The 15,176-nt window shown below is 49.9% G+C and overlaps 1 protein-coding gene across 1 annotated transcript in view; it reads left to right on the top strand.

Moving 5' to 3' along the window:
• Window positions 1-15,176, top strand: part of NDUFA12 (NADH:ubiquinone oxidoreductase subunit A12) — a 200,708-nt gene that overhangs the window by 103,949 nt on the left and 81,583 nt on the right. The window contains exon 3 of the mRNA XM_086937950.1: window positions 10,087-10,174. Coding sequence (XP_086794076.1) covers window positions 10,087-10,174 — 88 coding nt within the window. The remainder of the gene's footprint in view (window positions 1-10,086; window positions 10,175-15,176) is intronic.

Below are 15,176 nucleotides of genomic sequence, written 5' to 3'. Positions count from 1 at the left end.
GGGATTTACACATATGACCACTTGCTGAATTTAGAATTTTGTCTACTTCTCAGAAATCTAAAGCTGTCCTGGATCATCCATAGGTATCACACAAGTAGAGTGAGAGCAAAAAAACAGGACAATGGCCTATGTCTTTGAAAATTTCCAAAACTGGTAAAATAAATGTAGGTTCTTTTATTCAGCTCTGTATGTTGCTGAAATCTGGGATATGGTCACTTTAGCATGGCAAATGTTTTGTTGATGCAATTTTTAGGAGAAAAAAAGACACTTTAATCCTGAGCACTTTTTTCCCAAAACTCTAAATTTTTCAATATTTTGTCTATTTTCAAGCTCCCCTCCATGGAAATCCACAAATCCTGGGTACCTTTAGAATCCCCAGTATGTCGGAAAAACAGGATGCAATTTTGGGCGTGGATTACTTAGTTATGGAACCCTAAGCTCAAACTACCCCAAATAACCAACACGCATTTTGGCATTGTAAATGACAATGCCTTTTTAGGTCGAGCAGACCTACCCTCAATGCGTGAGCATTGAAGGTGTCTGCTTCAGACCTATTGTGGCCCGTATTTTGGAATGTGGACAGTTACCAGACGCGCGCTTTGAGGAGGTCAGATTTCACCTCGGGAGCGAGCGTCTGGTAGCTGCGCATGCGCGGTGCAAAGCCCTTGCTCACACACACACACAGGCAGCCCCCACCCCTCTGCATGCATGCACCCACGCACGCACACACACACACACACACACACACAGGCGCGCGCATGCACACACAGGCATACGGCACACATACAGGCACACATACAGGCACACTATTCCCTACCTCGCATTCTCTCTCAATCACACACAGTCACGCATGCGCACACACATTCCCTCGTGCACACACGCGCGCGCACACTCTCCCCCCCCCCCACCCTCCCTCCCCTCCTCTCCCCCACAGGCACGCACGGACTTCGCTTCAGCCCTGGGCCCCACTCACCAACTGCGCTCTTCCGGCGGGGCTCCACGCGGCGCGTCTCCTCATGTAAATCGGGGCTCCCTCAGGTCAGAGGAGCCCCGCAACAGGCGCCACACTCCTTCTTCTCCCCGGCCCCCTCCTGGGGACCCGGGCTACCTCGGACGGCAGGGCGCTCCATGCGCCGGCAGCTCGCGGACCTCAGGAGGCGGGACTTCCGGTCGGCCGCGAGTGGATTGGCCGGCCGGCCAAGAGCTTCCGGGTCGCTGCGGGCAGCGCGGCGGCGCCTGCCTCCCATGGGATTTTTTACACCCCTTAGTGCTTGTTTCAAATGAATTTTTGTCTATATACACAGCTATTAACTCGGTCACGCAGAACAGTGCTAAAAGGCACGACCAAGATTTAATTTTCGTATTTTGTTATTTCGCTTAAATGAAATCGGGAGATCGGACTGGAGAGAGAGCGCGTGTGTGCGTGCCTGCGTGCGTCCTCCCTCCCCTCAAAAACAACAGACTGGGCGTTGAGCAGAGAAGCTTTTACTTTGGTTTAGCCTGAGGCCTTGTGAAAGGTGTTTTTTTTTTGTTGCTGCCAGTGTAGGTCCGATATGCGGTCCATCTGTGAGAAATGCCAAATCAGTATGTAGAAAAATGAAATGAAACCCGAGCCTAGGCCAGAGCGTGCACTCATTACCGTCTGGCCCTGATCCAAGGCGCCGATAATGGCAGCCCGTTCAGCCACTGGTAAGCTTTGTGTTGGTTTTTGGGAATTCACGCTTAAGAAGTGTGTCGATAGGGGTGGGATGGCGAGGTGATCTGTTGGCTCTTATGTATAGCATTACTGCTAGCGTCGCTCCATGTGACCCTAAGCATGACAACTTCATAGCGCTGTGCACCCTTGAAGGGGGTCGGGAGGGGGGCAGTTTCAGAAGAGCCTCATCAATGCCAGGAACCTCCACACACCCCTCGTTTCCTCCTTTCGCCCCTCCCTGCTCGTCTTCTCAGCTGTGCTGTATACCAAAGGCTTGCGAACTTCTCCTTTCTGTGTACTTGGCATTTCTGTGTACACACCTACCTACCTTGCCCTTCGCCCTCCACCATCTACGGCGCACAGCCCTGTTCCACGTGAGCATTTTACTCAAGGCTGTAAAGGGCAGGCATAGCTGGTCTCTATTTCTGGGCCTCTGAGCCAGACCAGCCCGGGTGATTGGCCAACTGCTGCTGGAATTGAACCCCTCTAATCGATACTCCAGTCTCCAGCCGTGGAGGGGGAAACTCATGGACGCCTGCCTTGTATAAATAAATACCGCTCCCACTAATTACGCCCATTTTGAGTCTTGGTGTTGATGCTGTGCTGTCTGGCTGTTGGTACACACGATAAGGCTTGCCTATTTTCGGTATTGTAGTATTTACGTGTACCCTCCTGACAGTCATCTATGTCCCTTTTGGCCCTTCAAATGCTGCAGAGGCACGTTGGACAGGTCTGGTGTCATCACTATTCTATGATACACTGAACATAATCTTCACAAAAGTTATTTACAAATGTTTAAGCTATTGTCATTATAAATTACAATAACTTATTTAAGTATTAATTATTTTTAAAAAATTAAAAGCCATTGTTATTTGTAATATCAATACATCTATGTCACGTACATACAACACATATTGCATTGCAAATGCTATAGGTGTCACATTTGCGAAAGTTAAAACTATTGGCATTGTAAATGACAAAGCTATTAATTTCGCTATTTTCAAAACCAACACATGAATAAAATATTTGTCATTTACAATACTAATAGCTCAAACTTTCCTAATGCGAGACCTATTGCATTGCAAATGCTTGTTTTATCTGTTTTGATAATTAACACATAAATAAAACTCATTGTCATTTACAATGCCAGTAGCTGAAACTCTTGGAAATGCGAGACATATTTCACTTCAAAGAAGCGGCCACCATTGCCCCAGGCTGCTTGGAAAGGGAAAGCGAGCATGGCACGCTGAATGTTGCAGGAAAGCATGTCGTGCCTGCAGTAGGAGAAACTCAGAACATAGTGCTTACAGACTAAATAAGATATACTGTGTAACAACAAAGTAAAGTGCCAGTCCTCATGGGAGGTTATAAATGAAGAAACACAAAAAAACACAAAAAATGAAGACAAGGCAGTACTAAGGAGGGACTAACAAGCCTATTAATGAATCAGAAGCCAGCATTTACAAAGGACATTGACACAAACCGATGAAAAATATGATCGGAGAGTTGGCAGAGCCTCAAGTCCATACTCACATACAGCATGCCTCACAGAGCAGCGCATGCTCTGCCCAGGCTCGACCTAAAAAATGCCTCAGCACTGGTGATGGGGGGAGGGCCCAGTCGTTAAGGGGTTAAGATGTCGTGCCTGTATTTTTAGCTGCTGTCCCAGAAATAATAATGTGTTGAGCAAGCAAGTTGGAGTTTATATTTATATTTTGTAATGATCTTAAAGTTAACGTCTGAGAAGCACGTTGCTTTCTTAAAACTGTCAGGGTTTGATGTTAAGTATCGGTTGTAGCACTCTGTAACTGTCATAGAATAAAGTAGAATGTAGTATTTTATTGTAATGTATTCTGTAGAGTCTGTGATAAATGATTGCCATCTAATAACGGGTTCGAGGCATGTGGGCTGCTGAATTCATATCTGTGCATAGATCGCCACCTAGTGTTGGGTCCGGATGATTGCACATTGTTGTCCTGGAAGAGTCTTCGAAGTATCACGAGATAGGTGGCTCCTCCCCTGGACTACAGTGCGCATGGGCATCGCCTCCATCCCCAGATTGTTTTTTTCCGCCATTGGGTTCGGATGTGTTTCGGTTCCCTCTGTCGGAACCGATAGTTGTTCAACTTCTACTCGAGACCAAAAGGTCTTTAGGCTGGGCGTCGGTATAGTTGCGTACGGGTTTCTTTCTGACTCTCAGCTCCGATCTCTTGCTGCCCTTCCACGTGCTTTCGGCGCGGTCGGGCATATACTACACTCTTGCTATGGAGCGAACTCCGTTTAAGAAGTGCCCGTTGTGTCACTCTAAATATTCACACCTCGACGTGCACCCGGTGTGCAATACCTGCTTGTCGCCGGATCACCGCGAAGACACCTGCATGGCGTGTTCGAAATTCCGGAGCAAGAAGACTTTAAAGATTCGTCGGGCCAATAGGCTCCAGGCTAGGTCATCGGCCACGGCGCCCCCGCCAGACGACATTTTCCAAGAATCTGTCGAGGGAGAAGACGACGTGCAAGGTTCGGACTCTAATCCCGCATCCGAGGGAGAGACCTACGACGCGGGTGAGGAGACCTTTGACGAAGTCACCGACGAGGTAGGGGACGACGATCAGGCTTTTGCCACGATGGGAGATAGCTCGGAGGAAGAGCATCCCCATCCTGACTCAGGGGTTGTTCCCCTTCATACGACCCAGGTCGAGGGATCGCCTTCGGGCCTTACCCAAGATCTACCTATGAGTCCTATGTCCCCGCCTCCGGGCCCGGTCACGGACATTTATGAACCATCACTTACGTCGAAGAAAACGAAAGTGAAGCCAACTGGTCACGCATCCTCGGATGCGAAACCGAAAGTGAAAGTGGCGCTGGTGAAGAAGGTTCTGGAGGCGTCAACTTCCAAGAAAACCAAAATGGCCGACTTGAAGAGCCACGCCAAAATGGCCGACCCGAAGCCCTCGGGGTCGGCGCCGAAGGCGAAGTCCTCCGACGCGGCTGCGTCGGCGCCGAAAGGGGTCGCGGACCCGAAGACTGCTCCAAAGAAGCGTCAGGGCGACGACGCGCATAGGCATGGGGCGTCGGCCCCGAAGAAGGTGCCTGCCGGCGAACAGGCTCTCGACGATGAGGGGTCGCTCGAACCGGTCCAGCCCTCTCCGGCCTGGACAAAGAAGGTAGCGGAATCCTTGCAGCGGATTCGAAAGGCCAGTGTGGTTCCCGCTCAGGACGCCAGTACGCCTACGCTCACGCCTAAGCCTGCGAGGGAGCAAACGCCTATCCGTTTCACCCTACCGCCCAAGTCGGCGCCGAAGGCCTTCGCGCCGAAACAGGGCGGACCCTCGAAGGAGGCATTAATGCCGAAGGCTGCCTTGGCGGTGTCGAAGCTTCGTCTCCAGCCGCTTGCGGAAGAGGAACGTCGTGAGGTAATCATCGACGCCAACACCGGAAAACTGTCGCTCCTCAAACGGAAGATCACGACGGAGCCGGCGTTGGAACCCTTTAAGATCCCTCTCAAAAACAAAAGGGACTCCGAGGACTCTTCGGCTTTGGTGGAACCTGTGTCCCCACAAACCCTAGGACACTCGCCGACGCATTCCGCCGCAGCCGATGCGGACGAGGAAGGTGACGAGTACAACTAACCGGCGTACTCGGATCCGGAGGAGGAGCACGTACCGTGGTCCGCCGGAGGCGACACGGAGGACCCGCAGTCGGGTCAGGACACTCAACTTTTCGCAGCCAAGACGTCCCCGACTGAGGACTCGGCGGCCTTCAATGCTCTGATAGAGAGAGCTGCTGCTAACCACGACGTCGAGCTGCACTCGGACCCCGTGGATGTGGACTTCTTGTTCGACACCTTCTCGGTAGCCGAAAAGTCTGTCAAAACGCTACCGATGCTTAAGGGGGTGCTTAAACATGCAACGGAGGTTTTCAAGGAGCCCACCCGAGCGCGTGTGGTCAACCCTCGCATCAACAGGAAATATAAGGCAGCGCCCACGGATCCTACATATATCAAGGGACACTTGCCATTGGACTCCTTGGTTGTTTCCAACGCTCGGAAGAGGGCGAACTCTCAAACTACTGGTGACGCTCCTCCCCCAGACAAAGAGTCCAAGATCTTTGAGGCCTCAGGCAAACGAATTGCTGCACAGGCAGCTAATATCTGGAGAATATCTAACACCCAAGCCTTACTTGCACGTTATGATAGGGCCCATTATGACACATTAGAGGCCATACTGCAACACTTGCCTGACCAATACAAGGAGGCAGGAGAGATGCTGATTCAGGAGGGTAAACTCATTACGAATGCATCCATCAAATGTGCACTGGATGTGGCAGACACAGCCTCCAGGGCTATCAATACCAGTGTGCTGCTTCGACGCCATGCCTGGCTTAGAATTTCGGGGTTCAAACCCGACATCCAAACTACGATCCTCAATCAAACAGTGAATCCTGACCACCTGTTTGGCCCTGAGGTGGATGCCACACTGGAGAAAATGAAAAAAGATACGGAAACTGCCAAGTCTATGGGGGCTTTACAAAGTCAGCAGTTTCGGAGTGGTTCCTTTCGCCGCTCAAACTCCAGAGGCACCTCAAGGGGACAGGCATCCCAGTCAACCCAATATTACAAGAGTAACACCCAAGCCTCGTATAACAACAAGGGTCGAGGTGGTTACAGAGGCAATAATGTCAAGGGCAGGGGACGTGGAAACAATAGCTCCAGGTCCACCACCACCAACAAACAGTGACGTCTTGTCACTGCCCCCCGACCATGCAAGACCGGTCGGGGGGAGACTCCAGCAGTTCCTGCCGGCGTGGAAGTGCATCACTACGGACAGGTGGGTGAGGTCTATTATCCAGTACGGGTACTGTCTAGAGCTTACGTCCATTCCACCGGACATACCCCCAAGGAGCCGTCCTATGTCAGGCGAGCACTTGACCTTGTTGCAGCAAGAAGTTCTAGTCATGCTGCAAAAAGGGGCGATAGAGCTCGTTCCATTGCAAGAGCGGGGAACAGGGGTTTACTCCCTGTATTTTCTGATTCCCAAGAAGGACGGATCCCTCAGGCCGATCCTGGACCTCAGGCCCCTGAACTGGTACATCCTCTCGGAGCACTTCCATATGCTCACGTTGCAGCAGGTGCTTCCCCTGCTTCAACAGGGGGACTTCCTGGCTACGCTGGATCTGAAAGATGCCTATTTTCATATCCCCCTGCATCCTTCCCACAGGAAGTATCTCAGATTCACGATCTTAGACCAGCATTACCAGTTCAAGGTTCTGCCGTTCGGGGTCACCACGGCACCGAGAGTGTTTACCAAGTGCCTAGCGACTGTGGCAGCGCATCTCCGTCGCCAGCACGTCCACGTCTTTCCCTACCTGGACGACTGGCTCATTCAAGCAAGGACAGAACAGCAGTGCGTCGACCACGTGTCACGCACCATTCATCTCCTGCACGATCTGGGATTCTCTCTGAACTACCCAAAGTCCCATCTCCAGCCCGCCCACGTGCGACAGTACCTGGGCGCGACAATCAACACTCTGGCAGCCACCGCGCAGCCAAATTCAGTGAGAATCGCCAGTATCCAGGCGCTGATCCAACGATTCAGACCCCAACACTCGCTTCCAGCGAAGGTGTTCATGCAGTTGATAGGCATGATGGCCTCCTGCATCTCCATTGTCCCGCACGCGAGACTACATATGCGTCCGCTTCAGGAGTGCCTTGCACGTCAGTGGACTCAGGCTCATGGGCAACTGACAGACCTAGTGTTGGTGAGCGGTCGGGCATACGACTCTCTGCATTGGTGGAATCCACACAACCTTTGCAAGGGCCGACCATTCCAAGAGCCTGTCCCACAGATTATCCTGACGACGGACGCCTCTCTCCAGGGATGGGGAGCGCATGTACTCCATTACACTGTGCAGGGACTATGGACACTACAGCAAAGGAAGATGCACATCAATGTGTTGGAACTGATGGCAATCTTCATGGCCTTGAAGGCGTTCAAAGTACATCTGTGCAACAAAGTCGTGTTGATCCGGACGGACAACATGACGGCCATGTACTACATCCAGAAGCAGGGAGGCACGCACTCTCCACAGCTGTCTCATCTGGCTCAGAGCATGTGGAAGTGGGCCATTCAGAGGAACATCTTCCTCATGGCAGAGCATCTCCCGGGCAAGGACAATCAAATGGCGGATCTGCTCAGCAGGCACAGCCATCAGATGCACGAGTGGGAGATACATCCATCAGTACTCCAACCGTACTTCCAAATGTGGGGTCATCCAGAGATAGACCTGTTCGCCACAAAGGAGAACGCAAAATGCCAAAGCTTCGCCGCCAGGTTCCCACACCCGCAATCACAGGGCAATGCGATGTGGATGAACTGGTCAGGCAAATTTGCGTACGCTTTTCCCCCAGCACCTCTGATACCGCTGGTGGCACGCAAGCTCAGGCAGCACTCGATGACTCTCATCCTGGTTGCTCCAACGTGGGCTCGCCAACCGTGGTACACCACGTTTCTGGAACTCTCCGTGGTACCGCATCAAAGGCTTCATCTCACTCCCAGCCTTCTGACGCAGAGCCATGGCGACATTCAGCACCCAGATCCGCAACAGCTCAACCTGGCGATCTGGCTCCTGAAGTCCTAGAGTTTGGCTACCTCAATCTACCTCCCGATTGCATGAACATCATTCGGGAGGCAAGGAAGCCCACTACTAGAGCTTGTTATGCGGCTAAATGGAAGAGGTTTGTCATCTACTGTGTTAACCACGATATTGACCCGCTAGATGCTTCCATTCAAAACATCATTTGTTACCTGTTCCACCTGTACCAATGTAATCTGGCATACTCTTCCATCCGCATTCACCTGTCTGCTATGGCAGCATACCTCCAGAATAGGCAGCACCTGTCACTCTTTAAGGTCCCTGCTATCAAGGCCTTTCTGGAAGGACTCAAAAGGGTCATTCCACCAAGGACCCCACCAGCTCCAGAATGGAACCTCAATGTGGTTCTTACGAGACTGATGGGTCCTCCCTTTGAGCCACTGCACTCTTGTGAGCTTCAGTTTCTGACTTGGAAGGTTGCGTTCTTAGTAGCAATTACATCGCTACGGAGGGTTAGCGAGCTGCAGGCGCTCACCATCCAAGAACCTTACTTCCAGGTACATGCTAACAGGGTGGTGCTCCGCACTAACCCTAAATTCCTACCCAAAGTGGTATCCCAATTCCACTTAAACCAGACAATTGAATTGACGGTGTTTTTCCAAAACCCAGAGACACTGGCGGAGCGCATGCTCCACACCCTTGATGTTAAGAGGGCCTTGATGTATTATGTAGACAGGACAAAAGATTTTCGCAAAACCAAGCAGCTTTTTGTTGCTTTTGCCACACACCACACGGGAAACGCTATCTCAAAAGCAGGGATTGCTAGGTGGATAGTAAAGTGCATTCAGATCTGTTACGCTAAAGCTAAGCGCACCCTCACTATCCCACAGAGGGCCCACTCCACCAGGAAGTTGGGGGCCTCTATTGCTTTCCTAGGTAACATTCCCTTAGAAGATATCTGTAGAGCAGCCACATGGTCTACCACACATACTTTCACTAAGCACTACTGTGTAGACGTGCATTCCAAACAGCAGGCAGCTGTTGGTCAGGCTGTTCTAAAAACACTTTTTCAGACTGCTGCAGCTGGCACGGGCGGCCGCCGATAATGGAGGGACTGCTATGTATTCTATGCACAGATATGAATTCAGCAGCCCACATGCCTCGAACTGCAAATGCTACTTACCAGTATGCATCTGTTCTTGGCATGTAGGGCTGCTGACATTCATATCGCCCACCCTCCTCCCCGGCGCCTGTAGCAGCTGCAGTATTCATTCATATATATACATATGCTCATAGCATGGTCATCACTCACATTCTTCACTCCATCTCTGCCAATGGCTAAAAACAATCTGGGGATGGAGGCGATGCCCATGCGCACTGTAGTCCAGGGGAGGAGCCACCTATCTCGTGATACTTCGAAGACTCTTCCAGGACAACAATGTGCAATCATCCGGACCCAACACTAGGTGGCGATCTATGCACAGATATGAATGTCAGCAGCCCTACATGCCAAGAACAGATGCATACTGGTAAGTAGCATTTGCAATATGTGACACCCTGTGGTGTTGTACTGCTGGGCAGTTCTCTGGTCTTTGCACATGTTTTTATGTCCAAAAAGCACACTGTTTTCATTGTTCTACTTTCCCATCCTTAGTTAACTACCCAGGATGATAAGCCACTGATGTTTGTGCCAGGTTTAAACAAAATCTGTGTTTCAGTAGCTTTCTCTGAAATCATTACCTGCAGTGTAAGTACATGCTTTTCTATTTCATCCAATGTCTATTTGTTTGATGTTCAAGGTCGCCATCGATGGGTCGAATACACTAAAGAGATGAATGGAAAAAACACTTTCTGGGAGGTGGATGGAAGCATGGTGCCCCCTGAATGGTAAATAGGCTCACTGGTATTATAATAATCTATAAATGTGACAGTGGTCCGCTTTGTACAAACAGGGTTTGCTTTGTGTGAAATCAGCATTTACCACATCGATTATTTTCTGAGATTTTACATATACATTCAAAGGTATATTCACATATTAAGAAGAACTGTTCTTATTGGATACTTCCGTTTATTTATCTGGCACCTCTATCCTTTCTAAAAAGAGCTCTCTCTGCTGTCTGAGGACATCCTGTGTAGTTTAGTTCAGTTTAATTTAGGTATTGAAAGGTGGCTAAAACATCTTAGGTTTGCAAGCATTCACTAAGCTGTACACCAAATCAATGTCTATATATCCTATAAGAAATATTAGGCACAAAATTAATCAGTGGGTTTTCACTTCCATAATCTTTCAATAGCACTAAAATGTTGTTACGCATATTTAGACTTGGCTTCTTCTAACTCTTTTCACCTATGGTACTTTTTAGGTCTCGCGCCTAGCGTTGCAGTGCACAGCATTCTCGTGCAGCGCAAGACTTTATGTGAATAGTAAAAGGGCTATGGAAAGCTGACCACACGCTTGTGCGTGTGGTTTTGTTTTCCTTGCAGGCTATTGGGCATTGCGTGCGTCTTTCTAACAAAGACCGCACGCAATTGGGGAAATGCGGGCGCATGTCCCGCATTTGCCCCGCCCACTGCCTATTGGTGTTTGTTACCCGCAGGGCCGACATCTGTTTTGCATTATCGTGGCCGATAATGCAAAACAGATGTCTCGCTGTGGCGCGCACTTGCCCGCACACCACTTGCGTGCTTGTTTTCTTTCGTTTTCTGAAGTGGTGTGTTTGTTGTTTTATACATCACCATAGGCGCCGGGGGGCTGCGTGTATGCGCGGCACAGTTTCCTTTTTTTGGCAGCCTGCGCACTTTGGCCTGCAGCTTCAGCTTTCCAAACACGTCCCAGCCGGCGTAATGATGCATCAGCATGACTGCTCATCTGCTGCGTGCAGTCCACTGCAGCCAGTTCTGCCAATGCCACGAGATTCGGAGTGGAGTGTCCAATCTGGTCTGTGGCCCGCTGCCTGGGACTGTACCAGTGCAAATGGTGCAGATCATTCCCGTACCGTCAATGACCGTGCTTGCAGCTGACACAGTAAGTGAAGTGTCAAGCTGCTATTTATTCTGGTCTTCCTAATGTTATTTACCTTCAGGAGTGCTTCAGTTACAGACAGCAGCTCTGCACGCAGTCAGTTATGTCTACACACAGTTGAATTATCACGCACATCAAACCAAGCCGGCCTCTGTGAGTGAGTACCTTAAAGTCTAACACTTTCATTATCCTGCAGCACATCGTTGGCCCACTGTATCTTGAGAAGTTCAATAGCGTGAATTTGAGCCGAAGATATTTTTTTCACAACTTTCAATTAACTGAATTTTTGAGCCGGCTGCTACGTGCAAGGTATAGCGTGTGCTTGAGACGGGACAAGAGAGGGGCGTCGGGGTGCAAGAGAGGAGCGTCGGGGTGGCAAGACATGGCGCAGCAGATGGGCGGCAGCAGGGGATCGGGGGAAGCAGCAGAACGAGAAGTGTCAGCAGGGACAGTACAGCTGCACCGAGGTAGAAGCAGCAGGGGGGCAAGGACAACCAGGGCATAATGAGTGATAGCAAGCAAGCAAGCAGAAGCAGCAGGGTGTCTGGTGCATCAAAAGTGACAGAAGGGGCAGAACGTACCAGGGCTGGAGCAACATGCTCCAGGGCTGGAAGGAGCAGAGGAAGTGATTGGGGGTAAGAGGAGCAGCAGGGGGCTGGAGTTAGGGGCCAGCTCCAGGGGGGCAGTGGGCAGCCTGGCTGGAGCAGCTATCCGAGCCCCTGGGGGCTGCACAGGGCACCCTAGGTTCATGAATGTGTTGCCCCAAACACGAGCTGCCATGGACCCCGCACAGTCTGCTACATTCCTCGCAAAGAGCCTGCCTAGCCAATGCAATGCTCTGGGGTCTCCTGCTCCTACTGGCGCCACCCTGCTCCCGGGCTCAGTATAAAAAGTTCAGCTTCCTGGGCTTCCCCGGGCCGACCTGGTGCCCCTGATGGTTACCTACAGCCTGGCGCTGGAGCACTATGAGGGCGCGAGCTGGAGGGAGACGGTGCGGCTCCTGGAGCACAGCCTGCGTCTGCACTGCCTCCTGCGGGACAGCAAGGCCACCTGTGGTCGGTAGTGTGGCCTTCATGGGACAGCAGGCACCCCCTGAGTCGGAGGTGGGCTGGCGCTGGGAGACCCCCGAGCCGCTGGAGAGCTAGCACCGGGAACTGCTGCTCTTCCGCCACTTGCTGCACACCGCCGTCAGCCTGCCCGCCTTCCAGGTGCCCTACCCCGGCCGGGACACGCTTTGGGACTTCCAGCGGAGGGAGCCCTACCAGTACTTGCACTATGCGCTCTTCAAGGTGAGTTAGCAGGACTCTAGGCGCTATGGGGGTTCTTCTAGGCGCTATTGGAGTAGCACACAATGTATGGAGCTCCTTTTAGCACTACTCGCCCTAATGCTCCATGTCCTCCATAAGGACGTTTCTAAATATTACCTGGGCTCCTAAGTCACAAAGGACTTTCGTAGTTCAGTATAGACACCTAGACTTATATGTATTATTTATTAGAGCTGTGTAGCGTTTCTAAGAGTTGGGAGTTATATATGTTCTTCTATGTGCTATATAAACTCGATGTGTACTTCCTTAAATACTTTGGAAACGAATAGACGCTATTCGTAGTGCCACACATTTCTGGATACTTTAGTGGGCACTCCCTTTTGCCTTGTAAATGTATTAAAGTCCCAGTATAGGAGCCTTAAGTTAACATGTGATTTGTAAGCATTACAAAGCTATCTCATTAATATATTACAAGCGCTTCATAAGTGTTATGCTTTTAAGGCCTTGCTAAAGACAGCTTTAGTTGTCTACAACACCTGTTGCTAAGAATACTTCAATGTGTATATACAATGGGTTTTGGGTCCGCTCAAAATTAGTAAAGCTCTATTACCTCATACTATTGGCTGGTCGGATCTTCCTTTACATTGTTGTGCATGAGGAACTATTCCACATTTTCAAGGCCCACAAAATCGCCATACATGCATTTCTTTATCCGGTATGTACAAGTTATGCAGAATTTAATTTTTTACTGTAACACATTATTAATTGCCTTTGTCAGTGCCTAAGTGTTAGCCTGACTCCAAGATGGCCACCATTTTTTTTAGCCCCTTCCATGCTCATGACGAGCTCAGCTCGTCATGCAGTACAGTGCTCCTGTACTCATGACGAGCACCCGTTTTTATTACTGTCCAGCACAGCAGAGGAATCTCTCAAGCAGCGATGTGGTTAGGGTGGCCTGACACCAAGATGGCTACACAAATGCATCTACTTAACAGTATCCTAGCTGCTCCCTCTCACCGTGCCACTTGGGTGATGCTGCTTTTGGTCATGTCAGGCTGCTCCTTTTCATTGTGCTGCGAGGTAGGCTGCTGATTTATATCTTCTCTCCAAGAAGGCCATGATTCACGCTCTGGATCTCTCAGACCTGAAATGCCCATCTATCTTTAGATGTATCTGTTGGATCCATCCCATCTTGCCGCCAGGACAGTACAGCTTTTCAGTGCAATCAGTGCCTCTTATTGAGCTCCCCGCCATGCTACTTCTCATATTAAGAGCATCCATAGGCCCTTGTCAGACTGATGCTGAGCCTCTCACAACTCACAATGACAAAGGTAACTGGCCTGGCTTGTGATGCAAGTTTGAGGAAAAATGGTTTTTAGAGGTCAGAGAATGGGCGCACTGCCAGTATGGAAGCACTATAGGATAGATTGGATGGTGGTGCAACTGGGTGAGTGGACAACCATATAACCACTCAAAGGAGAAGTCAGCTAGCTGTACTAATCCAACGTTACAAAAAGAGACATACCCTATGCACACACTCAATGAGTATAAGAAGGTCACAGTGTGGCCATGAACAAATTTACAATTAAGTGCAGAGGAACAACAGTAATACAGACAATGATAAGCAGTTGATGCGATTAAATAAACATATATAGGCAAAAAAGTTGGTGTCTTGGTTTAATTTATCACAGCTTGAACACAGAGACCCGGGAGATACGAAGAGAACAAGACTTCTTTAGACGGCTACCGCACGAGGCCATAGAGCGACCTCTATCAGCCCTCGTTTAAGAATACTTGGATACGGAACGAATTGACACTTTTTGACCGTTATACCATCTCCCGGGTGACCTATAAAAGCGCATTACGCTTGTAAGCCAATCAATTCAACTTGACTTTTGAATTTAATACTGGTCTTGGGCCCCTCCGGGTCGGAATTATCACCGGAAGAGCGACCTCTTGGTCCAAGCACAACCATTCAGAGCCCTGAAGATTCGCGAGATGCGATGAAACACGTGTCGGCTGGTTGTTCTCAAGCTGTGATAAATTAAACCAAGACACCAAGACTTTTTTGCCTATATATGTTTATTTAATCGCATCAACTGCTTATCATTGTGTGTATTACTGTTGTTCCTCTGCACTTAATTGTAAATTTGTTCATGGCCACACTGTGACCTTCTTATACTCATTGAGTGTGTGCATAGGGTATGTCTCTTTTTGTGATGCAAGTTTGCAAGCCAGGTCTATTGGCTTTGATAACGCTTATTTTGTGGAGGGCAGATCTGCCTCCTAAGCCCCTAAAGCGTGCTTAGTTTAGATGGCTCTCTATGTGCAGTAAATTAGACGTGGCAGTGGCCACATAGTTGTGCTGAACACAAGAAATAACTTGTGATAATATTTATTGTGTTGAGGTCAAACCGAAACCATGGTGGCGAATAGCGATCAACACTGCTATCATAGCACTGAGAAAGATGCGGGGCATGTCAGAAGTGTTTGTGGGGGCGTGGGACTCCTTTTCGGAGTGTGTGCCTAAAACTAACTGTGTCGTTGGCTGCGGGACACCTGTCCAGACTGTGAGCATGCATGTCTGGGGTAGCAGTGGCTA

This window comes from Lissotriton vulgaris, chromosome 1_1, assembly GCF_964263255.1.
Source record: "Lissotriton vulgaris chromosome 1_1, aLisVul1.2, whole genome shotgun sequence".
NCBI lineage: Eukaryota > Metazoa > Chordata > Amphibia > Caudata > Salamandridae > Lissotriton > Lissotriton vulgaris.
Note: the sequence above shows the minus strand (reverse complement) of the source record. Positions and strands in the feature narration are given on the sequence as shown.